At 44.8% G+C, this 22,192-nt stretch overlaps 1 protein-coding gene and 1 non-coding gene across 18 annotated transcripts in view; both read left to right on the forward strand.

Annotated features, from left to right (window-relative positions):
• ARMC9 (armadillo repeat containing 9) overlaps positions 1-22,192 on the forward strand; it is a 185,285-nt gene that overhangs the window by 133,695 nt on the left and 29,398 nt on the right. For all 17 annotated transcript variants that reach the window (XR_014080884.1, XR_014080885.1, XM_081585635.1 and 14 more), the window contains one exon: positions 12,618-12,722. Coding sequence is in view for 15 of the 17 variants with exons in the window: in XM_081585635.1 (XP_081441761.1) it covers positions 12,618-12,722 (105 nt within the window). In the remaining 2 variants the exon portion in view is untranslated. The remainder of the gene's footprint in view (positions 1-12,617; positions 12,723-22,192) is intronic.
• LOC145543866 (U6 spliceosomal RNA) lies at positions 7,390-7,496 on the forward strand. Its single transcript, XR_014081113.1, has one exon. It is a non-coding gene; the product is annotated as a U6 spliceosomal RNA (small nuclear RNA).

A 22,192-nucleotide genomic window follows, 5' to 3' on the forward strand; every position in this document is an offset into this window, starting at 1 on the left:
TTTCAGAAAATTCTGACACATCCTCAGTGGTTTCCACCCACTTGGCCCCAGCGGCACAGGTGGACCCAGTGCCCTGCTAACAGCAGGCATCAGTTTTATGGGTTCTCTCCTTAGGTTTCCCACCACATCTTGTAATTTCCTCTGCCTTCCCGAACCTCCCTCTGCATCTGATTTCCCAAGTGTTGCTGGAAACAGACTAGTATTGAATTAAGCTCTTGCCTCAACAGTATTGAAGTTAAAGGGCTTCCCTGGTGGCTCAGTGGTAAAGAATCTGCCTGCCAATGCAGGAGATGCGGGTTCGATCCCTGGATGGGGAAGATCCCCTGGAGAAGGGCATAGCAGCCCACCCCAGTATTCTTGCCTGGGAAATACCATGCACTGAGGAGTCTGGCAGGCTGTAGTCCACAGGGTCGCAGAGAATGGGCTCGGCAACTCAACGACAGCAACAACTCTCTTTAATAGCACCTTCCAGCTCATCGAGTACAGCTCCTCTTCCTTCTGTTCTTTACGTTTCAGGAGTCTTGATGATGCCTCCATTTCCTTTTTTGCTGATATCAGTGTTTCTTAGAAAAACCGTGACAGTGACTTGTTTATGTCTATACGGTACATGGAAAACTTAAGAAATTTCCTTAATCAGTAAGTCCTGATTTTAAAGGGGCAGGATTTTAAATGATCTCATTTGCTGTAGGGAGAAGCTCAGGCACTGAGAATCAGGTCTAATCAGAGCCTCACTACTAACTCTCTTATCTAGGAGCTATCCATTTAATAATGACTTTCACATCCATTTTCTCACATTTCTGCATCTTACACTAACATGATATTCTTGAAAGCACCCAGTGTATTTGCCTGTATGTTGGCAATAGAAAAACTGTGGCAGAAGAAGCAAAGTCTCCAGCTGGAAGCAGACTGGCTGAGGTGCCCTGGTTCTTCCTCGGGCCCGACACTTGCATATGACACTGTGACTTAAGCTAACTTCTATTACAGAGTCATATATATTAGGGAGCCACTATAGAAACTGTCCTGTGTTTTCCAAAGTTTACCAATTATCCATGAATTTAACTATGAAATACTTTTAATTTTTTTTTAAAGCATCAATTTGCTTTAATTTTTTTTAAAAAATTGAATATCTCAGTGAATCTCTTACTAATTTTTTAATTAATTTATTTTTTGAGAAGAATAATCGCTTTACAGAATTTCGCTGTTTTCTGTCAGACATCAACAAGAAGTTGGTAAGTCAGGCTTTAACTTATGATTGAGAATATGTTTGTTAGTTTGTGTATTTGCAAGTGAATGTCTTACATATGTACTTGTTGTCGAGAGTAGAGAAATAGTTTGGCTGGTGTTGATTAAGCTTAGCCATTGACCTTTTATTTTTCATTGAAATGGAATGTGGACATTTGTTTTGTTTCTTAAGGTCTCCTATTTCATCCTGGCAGGGAAGTGGTGTATCACCAATACCTCTGTGAAACTGTGATTCACATGCCCATTGCCAACTGGTGCCTCCATGGCTTCGTTCCCTAGAAAAGAAATGAAATCCTACTCCACCGCCCAGTGCCCTTAGCCACTCACTCTGACCACAGAGCCCAGTGCTGTCGTCCACAAAGAGCAGTCATTTTCCTAAAATAGTCATATAATGTACACACTATTTGATCACCAAGATGCTGGTGTTTTAAGTAAAGCTAAACTCCAAGCCCAGGCAGCAGTAAAACCTTACCTGGCCGTCCCAGACCTGACCTCAGGTAGGGCCTCACATAGCATTACCTTTAAGGAACCCCGAGTGAAATTTCAGGATTTCACTGAAATTGGCAGCAGAGCTGCCAACTCAGGTGAACAGCAAAAGAAGGCAGTAGCCCTCGCGTGGAGAATGATCAGGACTAGGGGCTGAATGACCATGAACCTGGTGTTCCAGTTCAGACAAGAATGGGCTCTCCATCCATGATGAGACAGGATGGATGGAAAGAGCGAGGACGAGATGGGGCAGGGGTGGGGTGGCGGGGTTGGGGGGTGGGTGGGGCGAGTGGGGTAGGGGTTTGGGGGAGGAATGCAGGGGTGGAGGTGTGTGGATCCAGCCCTTGGCCCTCCTCTCCCCTCTCTCTGCCCCATTGTGCTCAATCTCCACCAGGCACCAAGGTCCAGCCTGCGCCTCCCTGGAAACAGGCTTCTCTGCGGGGCCCCAAGTCATGGAGTCAGAAAGTTCTGGGCGGAAGGGGGCTGCCCCGAGCTTAGAGTCCAGACCTCCCCCTCCAGGCCAGGCTCTCCCTGTGGGCTTGTCACTTCTCTCCAGCTCAGGTTCCACATCACACAAAGCAGGTGTCATGAAAGGAACCCCCACGGAGTCCTTGTGAGAGCTGAGGTGAAGTCCTGTGGAAATGCACAGTGGCTTCCTCCATGCTCACATGTAAGCTGGAGGGGGTAGCGTTTCCTCAGCAGCCCCTGTGGAGAGTAAGACAGCGCGGAGGGCAAGGACAGGCTCCGGGGTGGACTGGAACCTTCCTGAGTCTGCTGGTCCAGGCCTGCTCTGGGGGCCACCTAGGATAAGTTGAATCCCCTTTTCCTAAAACAGCCTACCCCGCCCTGCCCCACCCCAGGGTGACAGGGTCTAGTGGTGGCAGGTGGTGCCGACTGACTGTGTGGTGAAGAGACCTGTGGAGACAGGGCTGCGCCCCAGAACAGCCTTCCCTGCCCCAACCCCGCAGAGGCAGTCCTCACGGGAACTGGGGGCTTTGGCATCCTTTGGAAACTGACTCAGATAAATCACATTCACCAGAATGGGTAGGAATCAGCTTAGAAATAACCACGGGTACTTAGGTTTGCAGAGCAGAACTTCCTCTTCCTGTTGGCAAGTTTTAGAGGAAGCAAATTCCACATGGTTGAGTGGGTGAGGATTCAGGAGAAGACCTGGCTCGAGGATGTCAGGGACCCTTGTCACCCAGGCATGCTGACCTGGGGCAGCCCTCTGCCCTGAGACTGCCGGGCCCTGGGCCTGCTGCCCCTCCAGGGACCTTTCCTTCCTCTGGCCTCACTTCACAGCAGGCCAGCTCCCCTCACACAGACACATTCTTTCCTTGGATTCTACCTCGGTCAGGTGACGGGATGGTCAGTTTCGTATTATTTATTTGTTTATAACTTATTTTAATTCATATATTTATTTGACTTCCCCGGGTCTTAGTTGTGGCTTGCAGGATCTTTAGTTGCAACATGTGGGCTCTAGTTCCCTGACCAGGAATCGAACCTGGGCCCCCTGCATTAGGAGCTTGGATTCTTAACTACTGGACCACAGGGAAAGTCCCTGGTCTGTCTTGTATGGATCTTTATAATTTAACCTACAGAGGACAGTGTAGTCTCTGAAGTGCTGGCTGGGAATGGGGGAGAGTACCACAGCTTCCCCAGTGCCAGCTGGCATTTGATTATGCAGGCTGGGGACAGTTCATATATACTCAGTTCAGTTCAGTTCAGTCGCTCAGTCGTGTCCAACTCTTTGCTACCCCATGGATTGCAGCACACCAGGCCTCCCTGTCCATCACCAACTCCCAGAGTTTACTCAAACTCATGTCCATTGAATCGGTGATGCCATCCAACCATCTCATCCTCTGTCTTCCCCTTCTCCTCCAGCCTTCAATCTTTCCCAGCATCAGGGTCTTTTCAAATGAGTCAGTTCTTCACATCAGGTGGCCAAAGAATTGGAGTTTCAGCTTCAACATCAGTCCTTCCAAGGACTGATTTCCTTTAGGATGGACTGGTTTGATCTCCTTGCAGTCCAAGGGACTCTCAAGAGTCTCCTCCAACACCAATATATATATATATATACTATTATTATTATTATTATTATCATATATACTATTATTTGGTTTTTAACTCCTCTCTTTTTGTATATTTGAGAACTTTTTTTTTTTTTGAGATCCTTGTAGATTCACATAATAATAGAGAAAAATCTTGTATACCTTTTACCCAGTTCCATCCACTGCTAACATCATATAGAACTACAGTATAACAACCACCAGGATGTTAACAAGGATGCATTTAAGAGCCAGAAGATTTTTATAACCACCAGATCCCTTTTACAGTCACACCCCATTTACTCCTTAAACCCTGGCAACTACTAATCTGTTCTCCATTTCCAGAGTTTTGTCATTTCAAGAATGTTATGTAAATGGAATCACATAGTATGTAACCACCAAGGACTGGCTTTTTTCACACAACGTGTTTCACTGGAGGTTCATCCAGGTGCGTGTGTGGTCAATAGCTCATGGTGTGGTTGGACCACAATTTGTTTAACATTCTCCTGTGGCAGAGCGTCTGTTGTACCCAGGTTTTAGTTTTTACAGATAAAGCTGCTGTGAACATTCATATGCAGATTTTTGTGGGACAATAAGTTTCCATTTCTCTAGGATAAATGCCTAAGAGCATACTTGTGGGTCATATGTGGTTGCATGTTTAGCTTTTTAAGAAACTGACAAACTGTGTTCCAAAGTGGCTGTACCAGTTTTGTGTTCCCACTAGGAATAGATCTACTTTCTCTGCATCCTCACCAGCATTTGATGTTACTATTTTTTTAACTTAGCCATTCTGATAGGTATGGAGTGACTTATTGTGGTTTTAATTTACATTTTCCTAATGGTGAATGATGTTGAGCATTTTCTTGTGCTTATTTGTCATCCACATGTCCGCTTTAGTGAAATGTCTCTTCATATATTTGCCCATTTTCTGATTGGATTGTTTGGGGGACTTACTGTTGAGTTTTGAGAGTTCTTTATATATTTTATATATTTAGATACTAGTCCTTTTTCAGATATGTGGTTTCCAAATATTTTCTCCCTGTCTATAGCTTTTCTTTTTGTCCTCTCAACAAGATCTTTCAGAGAACAAAAGCTTTTAAAGTTTCAATAAAACTCCCATTTATCAAATTTTCCTTTTGTACTTCAAGTATAAGAACTCTTTGCCTTGCCATAGATCCTAAAGATTTTCTCCTGTTTTTTTTTTCTGATGATTTGATAGTTTTACATATAAGTCCATGGTCCATTTAGAGTTATTTTTTTATATTATAAGGTATGAGAATTAGTGTAAAGTTCATTTTTTTCCCTGTGCATATCCAGTTGCTCCAGCACTCCTTATTGAAAAGACCGTCCTTCCTCTGTTGAGTTACTTTTGCATCTTTGTGAAAAATCAGTTGGGCATATTTGTGTAGGTCTGTTTTGAAGTTCTCTGTTCTGTCCAGTTGATCTGTATGTCTCTCTCTCTGCCAATATCAAGATTATCAATCGTAATTCTAGTACATGCATAATATCAACTGGAAAAAAATGCACAGCCTAAACGTTAAGAGTTATGTTTTATTTGGGACCTTACTGAAGAATATAGCCTGGGAAACAGCCTCTCAGACAGCTCTGAAGAATTGTTCCAAAGAGATAAGGGAGGAGCCAGCTATAATAGGAGTTTTAACAGACATCTCAAGTTAATGGTTTTAGTGCTTTTCTGTGTCTGGGAAGATGCAAGTGTCTGGACTCTCTGAAATTACTCCTGTGATAGTCATCTTAACTGTGTAGAACCAGCTGCACTAGCTGATAGCTCTGTGATCACTGATGGCTTCCCTGGTGACTCAGTAGTCAAGAATCCACCTGCCATGCAGGATATGCGGCTGGAGCCATGGGTTCAATCCCTGGGTCAGGAAGATCCCCTGGAGAAGGAAGTGGCAACCCACTCCAGTATTCTTGCCTGGGAAATCCCATGGACAAAGGAGCCTGGTGGGCTACAGTCCATGGGCTCACAGGAGTTGAATCCAACTTAATAACTAGGTACACACACATCCTTCATTTACTAAAATGGCAGGCAGTGTTCTTTGTCAACAATAATGTCCTGAAATCTAGTAGACTGATTCCTCTTCCTTTATTCTTCTTTTTCAAAATTATCTTAGCTATTCGACTTCCTTTGTCCTTCCATATAAATTTTAGAATAGTCTTGTGTCCATCTACAGAAAAATCCTGCTGGGATTTTTATAGAAACTACAGGAAACTTATATATCAACTTGGGGAGAATTGACATTTTAACTATGATGGGTTTCTTTTTTTAATATGTATTCATTTATTTGGCTGTGTAGTTCTTAGCTGCAGCAGATGGGATCTTTGTTGCGTCATTTATACGAACTCTCTAGCTGTGGCGTGCAAGTCCCAGAGCGCTTGGGCTCTGTAGTTGCCAGGCATGGGCTTAGTTGCTCCTCCGCGTGTGGGATGTTAGTTCCCAAGCCAGGGATCAAACCTGCATCCCCTGCATTGCAAGGCGGATTCTTAACCATTGGACCACCAGGGAAGTTCTATGTTGGGTTTCTAATTCATGAACAAGATTTGTCTTTCCGTTTATTCAAACCTTTTTTATTTCTTTCATTAGTGTTTTGTAGTTCTCAGCATACAAGTCCTATATGTATTTGGTTAGACTTATACCCAAGTATTTCTTCCCAGGTGGCTCAAGTGGTAAAGAATCTGCCTACCAATTCAGGAGGCACAGGGGTTGCAGATTCAATCCCTGGGTCAGGAAGATACCCTGGAGAAGGAAATGGCAACCCACTCCAGTATCCTTGCCTGGAAAATCCCATGGACAGAGGAGCCTGGCAGACTGTGGTCCACGGAGTCACAAAGAGTTGAACATGACTGAGCACACATCCACACACTTCTTTTTATGAAGATCCTATCATTGTCTAGTTTTGGTACCAGGGTAATGCTAGCTTCATAAAATGAATTAGGAAATATTTCTTCCTCTTCTGTTTTCTGGAGAACATTGTATAGAATTGATGTTCAGTTCAGTTCAGTCGCTCAGTCCTGTCTGTCTGACTCTTTGTGACCCCATGGACTGTAGCACACCAGGCTTCCCTGTCCATCACCAATTCCCGGGGCTTGCTCAAACTCATGTCCACCCAGTCAGTGATGCCATCCAACCATCTCATCCTCTGTCTTCCCCTTCTCCTGCCTTCAATCTTTCCCAGCATCAGGGTCTTTTCCAAGGAGTCACGTTCTTTGCATTAGGTGGCCAAAGTATTGGAGTTTCAGCTTCAGCGTGAGTCCTTTCAATGAATGTTCAGGACTGATTTCCTTTAGGATTGACTGGTTGGATCTCCTTGCAATCCAGGGGACTCTCAAGAGTCTTCTTCAACACCGCAGTTCAAAAGCATCAATTCTTCAGTGCTCAGCTTTCTGTATAGTCCAACTCTCACATCCATACATGACTACTGGAAAAACCATAGCTTTGACTAGATGGGCCTTTGTTGGCAAAGTAATGTCTCTGCTTTTTAATATGCTGTCTAGGTTGGTCATAGCTTTTCTTCCAAGGAGCAAGCGTCTTTTAATTTCATGGCTGCAGTCACCATCTGCAGTGATTTTGGAGCCCAAGAAAATAAAATCTGTCATGCTCGCATCGGCAGCACATATACTAAAATTGGAACAATACAGAGAAGATTAGCATGGCCGCTGCGCAAGGATGACACACAAATTCATGAAGCGTTCCATATTTTTAGAAACGATAAAACTCCTAGAGGAAAACATAGGCAAAACACTCTCTGACATAAATCACAGCAGGATCCTCTATGACCCACCTCCCAGAGTAATGGAAATGAAAGCAAAAATAAACAAATGGGACCTAATTAAACTTAAAAGCTTTTGCACAATGAAGGAAACTATAAGCAAGGTGAAAAGACAGCCTTCAGAATGGGAGAAAATAATAGCAAACGAAGCAACTGCAAAGAATTAATCTCAAAAATATGCAAGCAACTCCTGCAGCTCAATTCCAGAAAAATGAACGACCCAATCAAAAAATGAGCCAAAGAACTAAACAAACATTTCTCCAAAGAAGACATACAGATGACTAACAAACACATGAGAAGATGCTCAACATCACTCGTTACCAGAGAAATGCAAATCAAAACCACAATGAGGTACCATCTCACGCCTTAGAATCGCTGCTATCAAAAAGTCTACAAACAATAAATGCTGGAGAGGGTGCAGAGAAAAGGGAACCCTCTTACACTGTTGGTGGGAATGCAAACTGGTACAACCACTGTGGAGAACAGTGTGGAGATTCCTTAAAAAACTGGAAATAGAACTGCCATATGACCCAGCAATCCCACTGCTGGGCATACACACCGAGGAAACCAGAATTGAAAGAGACACGTGTACCCCAATGTTCATCGCAGCACTGTTTATAATAGCCAGGACATGGAAGCAACCTAGATGTCCATCGACAGACGAATGGATAAGAAAGCTGTGGTACATATACACAATGGAATATTACTCAGCCATTAAAAAGAATACATTTGAATCAGTTCTAATGAGGTGGATGAAACTGAAGCCTATTATACAGAGTGAAGTAAGCCAGAAAGAAAAACACCAATACGGTATACTAACGCATATATATGGAATTTAGAAAGATGGTAACGATGACCCTATATGTGAGACAGCAAAAGAGACACAGATGTAAAGAACAGTCTTTTGGACTCTGTGGGAGAAGTCAAGGGTGGGATGGTCTGAGAGAATAGCATTGAAACATGTGTATTATCATATGTAAAACAGATCGCCAGCCCAGGTTCGATGCCTGAGACAGGGTGCTCAGGGCTGGTGCACTGGGATGACCCTGAGGGATGGGATGGGGTGGGAGGTGGGAGGGGGGTTCAGGATGGGGAACACATGTACACCCATGGCTGATTCATGTCAATGTATGGCAAAAACCACTACAATATTGTAAAGCAATTAGCCTCCATTAAAATAAATTAATTTTTAAAAATAAAAATAAAATCTGTCACTGTTTCCATTGTTTCTCCATCTATTTGCCATGAAGTGATGTTACTTCTTTTTCAAAAGTTTGATAGAATTCTCCAGTGAAACCATGTGGGCCTGGAGATTTCTTTGGGGGAGATTCTAAAATTATGAATTCAATTTTCTTAATAGTTATAGGATTACTCAGGTTATGAGAGTGTAATAATTTGTGTTTATCTAAATTGTCCAGTTTATGTACAGTTGCTCATAGTAGTCCCTATTATCCTTTTTTAAAATTTATTTTTAATTGGAGGATAATTGCTTTACAATATTGTGTTGGTTTCTGCCATACAACAATGTGAATCAGCCATAAATATACATACCCCATCTCTTTTGAACCTCTCTTCCACCCCTTTTGATATCTGCAGGTCTGTAGTGATACCTTCTATTTCATACCTGATATCAGTAACTTATGTCTCTTTTCTTTGTCAGTCTCACTAGAGGTTTGACAATTATATTAATCTTTTCAGAGCCAGCTTTTAGTTTCACCAATTTTCTCTTTTGTTTTTCTGTTTTCCTTTTCACTGATTCCTGCTCTCCTCTCTATTGTTGCCTTCGTTTTGCTTGCATTGGGTTTACTTTGTTCTTCCTTTTCTATGTTCTTGAGACTTCCTGGGGTTTTTTTTTATTGTTGTTTTCATATTTTTATTTATTTATTTATTTGGCTGCACCGAGTCTTAGTTGCAGCACATGGGATCTTCGATCTTTATTGCAGCATTCAGGATCTTTTTAGCTGCAGCATGTGGGACCCAGTTCAAACCCAGGTGCCTTGCAGTGGGAGCTCCAAGTGTTGGCCACTGGACCACCAGGAAAGTCCCAAGACTTTGTTTCTTTTATTTGCTTCAAAAGTGTTTGTGATTGCTCACTGAAGCATTTTTATGATGGATCCTTTAAAATTTTTTCAGATAATTCTAACATCTCTGTATCCTGATGTTGGCGTCTATCGTTTTTCTCTTAATTCAATTTGAGAACACTCTGATGCCTGGTATGATGAGTGATTTTTTTTATTTAAACCCCGATACTTTGGATACTATGTGATGAAACTTTTGTCTTATGTAAATTTTCTGTTTTATCTGGCTTCTTCTGACACTGCTCTGGCAGGAGAGCAGGGGCTCCTCTTCATTACTGTTCAGTTCAGTTCAGTCGCTCAGTCGTGTCTGACTCTTTGTGACCCCATGAATTGCAGCATGCCAGGCCTCTCTGTCCATCACCAGCTCCCGGAGTCTACCCAAACCCATGTCCATCGAGTCAGTGATGCCATCCAACCATCTCATCCTCTGTCGTCCCCTTCTCCTCCTGCCCCCAATCCTACCCAGCATTAGGGTCTTTTCCAATGAGTCAACTCTTCACATGAGGTGGCCAAAGTATTGGAGTTTCAGCTTCAACATCAGTCCTTCCAATGAACACCCAGGATTGATCTCCTTTAGGATGGATTGATTGGATCTCCTTGCAGTCCAAGGGACTCTCAAGAGTCTTCTCCAACACCACAGTTCAAAAGCATCAATTCTGCGGCGCTCAGCTTTCTTCACCGTCCAACTCTCACATCCATACATGACTACTGGAAAAACCATAGCCTTGACTAGACGGACTTTTGTTGGCAAAGTAATGTCTCTGCTTTTAAATATGCTATCTAGGTTGGCCATAACCTTCCTTCCAAGGAGTAAGCGTCTTTTAATTTCCTGGCTGCAATCACCATTAGCAGTGATTTTGGAGCCCAAAAAAATAAAGTCTGACACTGTTTCCACTGTTTCCCCATCTATTTCCCATGAAGTGATGGGACCAGATGCCATGATCTTAGTTTTCTGAACGTTGAGCTTCAAGCCAACTTTTTCACTCTCCTCTTTCACTTTCATCAAGAGGTTCTTTAGTTCTTCACTTTCTGCCATAAGGATGGTGTCATCTGCATATCTGAGCTTATTGATGTTTCTCCTGGCAATCTTGATTCCAGCTTGTGTTTCTTCCAGCCCAGCATTTCCCATGATGTACTCTGCATAGAAGTTAAATAAGTAGGGTGACAATATATAGCCTTGACGTACTCCTTTTCCTATTTGGAACCAGTCTGTTGTTCCATGTCCAGTTCTAACTGTTGCTTCCTGACCTGCATACAGGTTCCTCAAAAGACAGGTCAGATGGTCTGGTATTCCCATCTCTTTCAGAATTTTCCACAGTTTATTGTGATCTACATAGTCAAAGGCTTTGGCATAGTCAATAAAGCAGAAATAGATGTTTTTCTGGAACTCTCTTGCTTTTTCGATGATCCAGCGGATATTGGCAATTTGATCTCTGGTTCCTCTGCCTTTTCTAAAACCAGCTTGAACATCTGGAAGTTCACGGTTCACGTATTGCTGAAGCCTGGCTTGGAGAATTTTGAGCATTACTTTACTAGCATGTGAGATGAGTGCAATTGTGCGGTCGTTTGAGCATTCTTTGGCATTGCCTTTCTTTGGGATTGGAATGAAAACTGACCTTTTCCAGCCCTGTGGCCACTGCTGAGTTTTCCAAATGTGCTAGCATATCATTACTGTTAGAAGTGTGTGAAAGTCCAGATTCTGCCCCTGGCCTCTGTGGAGACTCAGTGGAGGGGAAGCGGGGAGGAGACTCCTCGTTAGTGCAGAATGGGGGTGGGAGTTCTCCATCCCTACGAGGCTTCTGCCATAGGAATGGTGCATTACTGCTCCCCACATGGCCCCCCAGTACCGCAGGAGCATGGAGAAACATGGCAGTGGTGGGCATCTTGAGTCTCACCAGGGCCCTCTGACCCCATCCCCCATTGGGGGACGGGACATCTCATTACCGTGGAGTGGGGGTGGAAGTCCAGGCTCTCCACTGGGTCTCTTCCCTCCCTGGTGCTGGGGTGTGGGGGCAGCTCATTACCACCAAGCAGGGTCGACACTCCCCCTCCCTACTTGTCCTTCGATATCATGCCCCACCCTGGCCCGGTGATATCACAGCCTGGTAAGGGCAGAAGCCTCAGCTCCCTTGCTGGTGGGCTTGGGGGTTGGTGGGGGGTGGTGGGTGTGACAGTGTTTGCTCCGGTGTCTGCTTAGTGTCTGAAAGTCCCATCACACTGGGCACCCCCCTTTACTGGTTCTTTGGCTAGAACGGGCAAGCGTTTGTCTTCTCATTCTCATTTCTGGGTTGCTGCCTTCTTCACCGCCAAGTCTAGAATCTCTAAGGCAAAAAGTGAACCTGGTGACTCACCACCTTTCATTCCTTGTGTCCCAGAACAGCCAGCCAGTCTGCCTCCTCCTCTCCACCTTTCAGGGTCTCCTAGGTTTATTTGGTACATAATGTCCAGTATTTTTGGTTTTGCTTAGTGGGAGCAACAGGGGAAAAGATGTCCACTCCATCTTCTTGGAAGCATAACAACTCATCATTTTATTGAGTCTTCTCACTTACAGATTGTAAACTTCATGAGAAGAACAAGCCTATAATATACAGTTTTGTATCCCCTGTAAGGCCTGTGTATATGGAGGGGCTTAATAGTTATTTGTAGGCTGGCTGGTTCACATGGTCTTGACCTCACAGAGAAAAACATTCTGAGAACTGTAACTAGGAGAGACTGTTCAATAGCATCTTGTTGAATCTGTTCCCACCTGTGGTCATGGAAGTGGTCATTAGGCACAAGATTTCTTAAAGAGATAGGTTAGCATTTTTCCTTTTCATCTTCACAGAGGTCATGAGCAGAGGGCATTCTGCCCTTGAGACCCTTGAAATGCCAACCCAAGGCCTTCCCATTTCATGACAGATGCCCACTCAGAGAGCCACCCTCTGGGGACTTTCCAGCAGGGTCAGAGCTCTCACTTCATGTCTCTTTTGAAACAGGAGGACCATGACACTATGGAAGCCGATCTGGACAAGGACGAACTGATCCAGCCCCAGCTTGGAGAGCTCTCAGGGGAGAAGCTTCTGACCACGGAGTACTTGGGAGTAAGTACCATGTGAAGGGATTAGAGACCTCATAATAGAAAGGAGAGATGGGCCATTGATGGACTTAGAGTTTACAGTAACACACGAGGATTTGGCTTGATCTGTTATGATACTGTGTTTATGAGAAGTTCCATCGTGGCCAACTTGCTTCCAGGGGCCCTAAAGGGCACAGTGGCCCTAGTTACTATCCTAAACAGACCCACTGGCAAACAGAAGGCGGTAGAGTATAGCTAAAAGCCACACTTTAGAGCCTTCGTAATGTCTAAAGGTATGCTTGTCCTTGTGTGTGTGCATGCATGCTAAGTCACTTCAGTCGTGTCCAGCTCTTTTTGACCCTATGGACTGTAGCCCACCTGTCCATGGGATTCTCCAGGCATTCTTGCTGTGCTCTCCTTCAGGGGATCTTCCTAACCCAGGGATCAGATCTGTGTCTCCTGCATTGGCAGGCAGGTTCTTTACCACTAGTTCTACCTGGGAAGCCCCATGCCCATCCTTAGGAGTAATCATTTACCCATCTAGATTCTTGGGGTTTTTGTGCCTTATCTATGAGAAGGGAAGGCTGCTGCAGGTTTGTCAGTCATCAGCACACAGTTCAGTTCAGTTCAGTCCTCAGTCATGTCTGACTCTTTGTCGACCCCATGGACTACAGCATGCCAGGCTTCCCTGTCCATCACCAACTCCCGGAGCTTGCTCAAATTCATGTCCATCGAGTCAGTGATGCCATCCAACCATCTCATCCTCTGTCATCCCCTTCTCCTCCTACCTTCATCAAGGGATTTCCCAAGGAGTCAGTTCTTCACATCAGGTGGCCAAAGTATTAGATTTTCAGCTTCAGCATCAGTCCTTCCAATGAATATTCAAGACTGATTTCCTTTAGGATTGACTGGTTTGATCTCCTTGCAGTCCAAGGGACTCTCAAGAGTCTTCTCCAACACTACAGTTCAAAAGCATCAATTCTTTGGCACTCAGCTTTCTTTATATAGTCCAGCTCTCACATCCATACATGACTGCTGGAAAAACCATAACTTTGACTAGATGGACCAGCACACAGGGGATGGCCAAAACCATCAGACCAGATGAAGTCACCCACTGAGGCAGAGGGTGGACAGGGAGGGGGCTGGGGCTGAGTACAGAGGGCCCACCTGCATGTCAGGAGTAGGGGAAGAAGAAAGGTGGCCCCTGAGATGGACAGAAAGTGAACAGTCAGAGAGGCTTGAGGAGAACCAGGAGAAAACAGTGTCATGGAAAACAGGAGGGAGAGACCTTTCTGGATGGGTTGAGTGGTCTGTGGAGTCACACGTTTGTGAGGGGCCATGATCTAAGCTCCCCAAAGATTCTGCTGCTGTGGGACCCTCTGGTTCCACCCACCAACCACACGGGGAAGGTGTGAGTCAGGGGAGCTACTGATTGGCTGGGAGAGGATAGCAGTGTCACAGAACCTTGATCCAAGAGTGCACAGGTGAGCAGTGGGTGCTTGAAGCTAAGATCTGAAAGAAGGAGCAGTTGCAAAGATTGAGGCCAGTTCAGACTGAAGCCCCATGACGGACAACTGAGCACGTGGGAGTGAAGGCTTTAAAAGGGACTCCTGAAATTCTGATGCTGGTGGTTGACTGGGTCAGTTACATGGACCCTGGAGTCTCCTCAGATTGGGCAGGTCAGCGTTGGAGCTGGGAGCCAGGCTCTCAACAACTGAAGCAGAGACAGGGACTTGGAAAGGAAAAAGATAGCGGGTGCAGGTGCGTGAGCTTTCACAGGGGCAGGCGGAAGCAGAAAGTCTGTCCATTCCCCTTGCTGCCCCACCCAGGCCCTCATCACCTCTCCCTGGGCACTGGTCTCCCTGGTCACCTCACTGTTCGTGGAATTTCCAGGGGCCCCTAGCTGGAGCCAATGTATGCTAGAGAAACTTGAGTTTGGAGGACAGCCAAGGGCCGGTCATGAGGGCATTGTCGGTGAGGGTTTTGGAGTTTACCCTGCGTGAGCTGGGAGGTTGTCGGAGGGCATAGAGCAGGGAGTGACTCAGTTTGATTCACGTTTTACTACATTAACTTCTGTTTTCACTCTTTTGTGAAGAATAGAACGTAGAGGGGCAAGAGTGGATCAAAGAAGGGAGATGACGTAGGAGGCTGGGTGACCACTGGCCCCCAGTCACGGACAAGCGCCACTGCCCCTCAGAACAACTCAGGGATCAAAGGACCCTAACTGACCGCAGACAGAGGTCAAGCAGGGAGGTGCTCGAGAAGGGCAGGGAGTGAGGCACCTGGATTCCGAACCGTTGATGGAAATCATTGAGCCCTGACCTCTGGGAGGACACTGGCTTTGTCAGGAAGGACGGAGCTGCATTGGAGAGGATGTGCATGTGGAAAAGCAAGATGGTGAGAAAAGCAGAAGGCACACTGGTGGGGCTTCTCTGGAGGGTGGTGGCAGAGCTGTCAAGAAAACAGGCCTCAGATTCTGGGTCTTCCCAGGGCACAAGCAGGGATGTTCACACAGAAACCCCACGACAGCCCCTCCCTTAATAGCTTTTAGCACCTCTGCACAATGAAATGCTGTGGGTTAGATGTTAACTTGAAGATGTTAACTTGTTAACTGAAGATTTTTAACTGCAACAATAAAAATAAGACCCTGAACATGCTGGGACTCCCAGCTGGATCGTGCAGGTTGGCAAGACGCAAAAGGAACAGAGTTTTGAAATCAATCAGTGGCCCGACTTAATGGCATCCGGAAATGGTGTCACTTTACCACAGTCTGTAGTTCTAGATCTCCTTAATGCATAGGTACTATTCTTTTTACCAGAAGCAAATGTTTAGAAAAGTCGCATGCATGCTTGTTTATCTCATCAGTGTCAGTCTCTTTTCAGTGGCAATGTGAGTGGTAAGAATGAAGTACAGAAAGAACTCAGTACAGAGACGGGAAGCCCCAGTGTATTTGTTTTCTAATAAACTGGATGGCTTCAAATAACAGAAATGTGTTCTCTCCCAGTTCTGGAGGCCAGAAATCCAAAATCAAGTTGTCCCAAAACCTTTCTGGCTCTTGCAGCTTCTGGCAGCTGCAGGCCCTCCTTGACTTGTGGCTGTGGACCTCCATACTCTGCCTCCATCTCCAATAACCTTCTCCTCTTCTCTTTATGTTCTCTCTCTTTTAAAAAAAAGTATTTATTTTTTTGCCTGTGCTGGGTCTTAGTTGTGACACTTGGAATCTTTTTTTCAGTTGCGGCCTGTGGGATCTAGTTCCCTAACCAGGGATTGAACCCAGGCTCCCTGCATTGAGAGCACAAAGTCATAGCCACTGGACCACCAGGGAAGTCCCTATGTTCTCTTCTGTCTCTTATAATGACACTTGTCACTGGATTTAGGATAATGTAGGATACAGTCCATGGGGTCGCAGAGAGGCAGACACGACTTAGCAACTGAACAACAGCAACAGCTTAACTACAATTTGCAAAGACTCTTTATCCAAACCAGGCCACATATGCACAGATTCCTTGGGTTAGTACCTGGACAGACCTGTGGGCGGCCACCATGCCACCCACTGGGGCCGATCACCAGAGGATCCCCTGTGGAAGCATTTTAAAGTTTTATTAGAAAACTTACTGTCAAGCAATAATCACTGAGGTTGTCCGTGCACTCCCTGTTTGCTGTCTTTGTTCCTTAGATCTCCTTAGCTGCCCTTAGTCACCCTGTCTTTTTCTTTTTTTTATTTGGCTGTGCCGGATTTTAGTTGCAGCATGTGGGATCTGGGATCCTTAATGGTGACATGTAAACTCTTAGTTGTGGCATGTAGGATCTAATTCCCTGACCAGGGATTGAACCCCAGGCCCCATGCATTGGGAACACAAAATCTCAGCCACTGGACCACCAGAGAAGTCCCAGACACCCAGTCCCGATTTGAAATTGGCAGCTGGCCAGCACTGCAACTCACCTTGCCTGCCCGCCTTGGGCTCTGATGGTTCACACTGGGGAGGATTGGTGGGGGGGTGCTGTACGCTTGTTCCCATGGGGGCTGCTAACTGCTTGTGCTGAAGGAGGGAACCTGCCAGAGACAGGAGTTGCATTTCCCTAGGGAATGTGCCCCCAAATCACAACTTGTACCTCCCATTCTGAGGTACTAGGGAGATTGTAGATCTATCAAGATCAGTAGAAAAATGATTTTTTGAAAACTGTATTCAAAAAAATTCTATTGAACCCCTGTCATTTGCTGACCATACCACAGAATCCTAGAAAAGTCGGACAAGCTGTTATCTTCCAGAAGTTTATAAAAGAGGACACAGAGCAGATAAACCAGTGCTATTGATGAGGGCTGGAGATAACGGAGGAGTGATCAGGGGGTAGATGGTTCTCGTCCTGTGTGGCTGGCCCAGGGCTTCTCAAAGTCCCAGACCATTGAATGTGGGTTCACATAGAATCTAGGCCCCACCCAAGACCCCCTTACCATATCTCAGGAGTGGTTATTGTACACACCAGTGACTGGAAATACTGCTAGTTTGAGGGTGAGGATGGAGTATGAGGGTGCCCCCCCGCCGGGTGTTCTGAGAGTGAAAGGGAGCCCTTTCCTAGGATTCCTGGACTCATGGCTCCTTCCCTTCTGAGCACTGATGGGCACCCCGGAGCCCTACAAGGCCACACTCGCTGCCTGTCCGCACCCCCTCAAGGACAAGCAGACAGCACTGAGCACTGCAGAGCCCGGGGGCCATGAAGATACTGACGACCGCAGGGAGCTCAGAGAGTCTCTGAGAATAGCAATGGTCACATCAAATGTATCCTTTACTCATAATTTTGCTGAAGAACAGCACCCTTTTGTGTTTCTTCTTCAGTAGCAGGGCAAGATTGATGACTTGCCAACTTCTGCATGCTTGGTTATGTCTAAATTTTAAAAAATCATCCACACTATGCCAAATAAGTCTTAATTAAATAAGTTTTAATAATTCTTAATTCAGAATCATCCTTACTATGCCACTTAATTCTTCCTAAAAAGAGTGCCCTGATTTTAAATATCTTCAATACCTTGGTTAAAGGGCTGTAGGTATTTTTCATAGAATCTCAGTTTTTTTGTTTTTATTTTGAAGTTTAAGTTTATTGTTCAGTTACCTGTGACAACAGTCATAGGCATGTCTTAAATTAGTTGGGCATGCATCCTGGGCCAAGTCCTGTGCTGACTGCTTCACACGTCTGATTGCATTTATTTAATCCTCCCAACCAACGATGGGGTGAATTCTGCTCCCATTGCATGTTATAGATGAGGAAGCTGAGGCTGAGAAAGGTTGAGGAACATGCTCAAGTGTTATTTGAGCCTGCTTGCTCTTTACCGCTAAGCTGCACCGTCTTCTGGAAGAGCTGTTGACTTTCCAGTGAACTGTGTTTGAAAGTTTAGAGTCTCTGTATGAAATATTCAAAGTTACTTTATGGTCTAATGCTGTTGTTGTTCAGTCACTAAGTCATATCCGACTCTTTGCGACCCCATGGACTGCAGCACACCAGGCTTCCCTGTCCTTCCCCATCTCCTGGAGCTTTCTCAAACTCATATCCATTGTCGATGATGCCATCCAGCCATCTCATCCTCTGTCATCCCCTTCTCCTGCCCTCAATCTTTGTCAGCATCAGGGGCTTTTCCAATGAATTGGCTCTTCACATCAGGTGGCCAAAGTATTGGAGCTTCAGCTTCAGCATCAGTCCTTCCAATGAATATTCAGGATTGATTTCCTTTAGGATTGACTGGTTTGATTTCCTTGCTCTCTAAGGGACTCTCAAGAGTCTTCTGAGAGAAGCACCATAGTTTGAAAGCATCAGTTCTTTGGCATTCAAACTTCTTTATGGTCCAACTCTCACATCTGTACATAACAGCTGGAAAAACCATAGCTTTGACTAGACTGACCTTTGTTGGCAAAGTGAAGTCTCTGCTTTTTAAATGCTATCTAGGTTTGTCATAGCTTTTCTTGAAATTGAAGCAACAGCAACAGTTTTTAAGCATAGGCCCAGTTTCCCAGGAGGATGCCTGTTGTCAGTGCTAATTTCTCCCTTTCCACACTTTCTTATTCCCCCAAGTTCATTTAGTTTTCCAGAGTTCTCTCAAAGAGCTGGCTAAAGCAGGAGTCCTGGCCCCACCCCCAGAGAGACAGTGTGTGGCCCTGGCCCTGGGAATCTGCATCTTTAGTACATCCCTCAGTGCTTCTGCAGCCAGAGTCTGCGCCATGAAACACACTACCACATGTGCAGACCTCCAGGTGGATGGGCCTCCGCACAGGAAGTGGGTACAGCCGGCCAAGGGGCAGGTGGCCTAGCCCCCTGGAGTCAGGAGAGAAGCTGGGGCACCTGCAGCTGGCCCTGTCTTACTCAGTCAAAACCAAAACCAGGAAAGGAAGGGCTGCAGTTTCCAAGTTTTTTTTTTCCTTTTTTTCAAATTTGTCTTCACTTTGGGTTTTTTGTTTTGTCTCGTTAGTATTTAATTATTTGGCTGTTTCGGCTGCTAGTTGCAGTATGCAGGATCTTTAGTTGATGCATGTGGGATCTAGTTCCCCGACCAGGGGTCAAACCCAGGCCCCCTGCATTGGGAGTGCCGAGTCTTAGCCACTGAAGCACCAAGGAAGTCCCTGGGGGGCTTTCTACTCAACGTTTCCATGCATTATTTGTTCTCTGCCTCACCCTGATGGTTGAAAAGTCGGTTGGAACTAATTTAAAATCCATGTTCTATGAAAACACAACCAAATGAGCAGGGGGAAAATCCCCAAACCCCAAAGATTCCAAGTCCTTTTCTTTTTCAATTTGTTTCTGGGATTCCTTTTTCTGATTACAAATGAAGTACATACTTATTACTGAAAAGCCAAAAGTAAACACAGCGTAAACAGCCACCGTAATAATTCTGTCCACCCAGCGACAATCACCGCTCCCTCTGTTCTTCCATTTATCTCTGTCTTATCTTTGTCAGTTGGAATTGAGCTCAACTGCAAAGAGCCTTGAATCCAGCCTTACCAGACCCAAGGCTCATCTCTCGCCTTCCTTCACCCAGACCGTCAGCAAGAAGGGAGCATCCAGGTTTTGTGGGCCCTCCAGACACAGGGTTGTGGAGACCTTCTGTAAAACACCAGAATACAAAGTTTAGGTATTAAAGTGAATATCCATAGTGAGAATTAGAGAAATAAATTGCAAATTCAAATTTTAAGAACTGACAAATCGATAACCAACAAGGACTTACCATATGGCACGGGAAACTAGACTCAGTATCTTATAATAATAACCTATAATGGAAAAGAATCTAAAAAGGAATAGATATATGTATAAATGAATCACTTTACTCTACATCTGAAACTAACACAACATTGTAAATCAATTGTAGTTCAATTTTTTTAAGTAGGTAAAGGAAAAAAAAAATGACAGATACCAACAACAGAAAAATAACGTTTTATTAACTAGTGGCTTGCCACACACTGTTGAGGTTATCTGCATGGGTTGGAAAAGAATTTCCAGACACAGAGCATTTTGGAATGGAGGGAGTTTATTAAGAACAAAGAGCAGAGATAATGTGGGCACTGTGAGCGCAGTAGAACAACCTCCTGACAGACCAGGGAGAGATGACAGTTTTCGTGGGTTAGTAGTCTACTTTTATAGCCTCAAAACAAAGAAAATTCCTGCTGGAAGGTTGGCATTAGGTGATTGGTTAGGGCACTGTAGGGTGACTACCGCGGTGGGCATCTTTGCCTAATTTGGGGTCAGGAAGCCTGCTGGTAATGATCACCAGGGCTTTTGGCAATGGTTACAAAGGGGCTCAGTCAGCTTCAGAGGGGACCTGGGTTCTGAGCTCCACTTCTGAGGCCTTGGGGCAAGGCCTTGCACCTGTGGCCTTGGGGCAGGACTCCACACATGCTTCATAGTTTTCTTTCTGTATATTTTTTGTTTTATGCTCTTTGATTGCTTCTACATATGTGAGAAGTTTGTAATATTTTCTACAGTGAAAGAAAAGAAGTTTTATTTCTTATTATTAAGAGATTAGAAATTTTTCTTTCGACTTCACATTTAATTTTTGGTAATGCTGTGTGAATTTTTAGGATTTCTATTAAATTTGAGAAAACCTTCCTAAAACTTCTGAAAATGGAAGACTAGGAACATTTCAAGTTTCCTAGCGCACCGACTCTTCATAAATACTCTGATGACCTGGGGAATTCCTTGTAGTCACTTCTACACCAGGACAGCTCACCATCATTTGGCTATGCACTGAGCGACTGAGAATGATATTTCTCATTAAACCCAAATTGTATGTCACCTGGGTTCAGCGCCCCCTTATCTAAGTTCCAAATTGTCTTTGGCCATTCTAACACCATGTAGGGAGGTATAACAACAGAAGTTGGAGTAGAAAGAAACAGCACTCTTAAGTGACTACAATTAAAACTTGCTACTTTTGCAAATTTTACAAAAACATGTGACTGAACACATTGCTAGGGTTCCAAAGCTCCATCTGGAGACCTCCATTTACTGCTTACTGGTAAGAGCTGGGTCCCATGGCCCCTAGCTGCAAGGGGGTCCAGAAAGGTGTTTTTAAGTAGAAGTATTTCTGGGCCAACAAAATCAGAGGGCTGTTGGTCGAGAAAGAGAAAATGAGTATTGAGTGGACAGCTAGCAGTGTCTCCTTCAGCTTCCAGGACTTTCTCTGTGAATATAGATAGACAAATGTATTGTGTGCCTGTATTTTCTTACAAAAATGCACTGTTTATAACATGCCATAATTGCTTTAAGTGATTTCAGCAATACTCAAAAACTAGTATTGGGAAATATTTTTTACCTAAATTGATATGTGTTGACCATCTTTTGCTACAGAACAAATCGTTGTTGTTATTCAGCCACTCAGTCATGTCCAGCTCTTTGTGACCCCATGGACTGCAGCACGCCAGGCTTCCCTCTCCTTCACTGTCTCCTGGAGTTTGCTCAAACTCCTGTCCATTGAATCAGCAATACCATCCAACCATCTCATCCTCTGCTGCCCTTTTTTTTTTGCCTTCAATCTTTCCCAGCATGAGGGTCTTTTCCAATGAGTCGGCTCTTCCCATCAGGTGGCCAAAGTATTGGAGCTTCAGCATCAGCCCTTCCAATGAATATTCAGAGTTGATTTCCTTTAGGACTGACAGAACAAATTATATTCAGCTAAGTCACATGCTGCATTTTTGGGGTTGTGTGTGTGTGTGTGTGTGTGTGTGTGTGTGTGTGTGTGTGTGTGTGTGGTTAAATATGCTCTATTTTTTTTTTGGTAGCAGAATGTTTTTTCAGACAGCATCTCCATGTGTAACCCAGATGGATGCTGAGTTCTGTGATGTGTAGGGTGGTTGTTGGGAACCATTTCCCTTCTCTCCCAGCACCCCCTGAAGCATTCCTGTGGAACTCAGTATAGACAGACATGCTTTAAGAACTTTCCATCCCTAAAAGGCTCCTTTGCAGCCGAGGCACCAGAGAAGGCCCTGGAGTTCCCCACAAGCACAGGGGGTTGTGAGG

Source organism: Giraffa tippelskirchi, chromosome 3 (assembly GCF_054371585.1).
Source record: "Giraffa tippelskirchi isolate mGirTip1 chromosome 3, T2T-mGirTip1v1.2.pri, whole genome shotgun sequence".
Taxonomy (NCBI): Eukaryota; Metazoa; Chordata; class Mammalia; order Artiodactyla; family Giraffidae; genus Giraffa; species Giraffa tippelskirchi.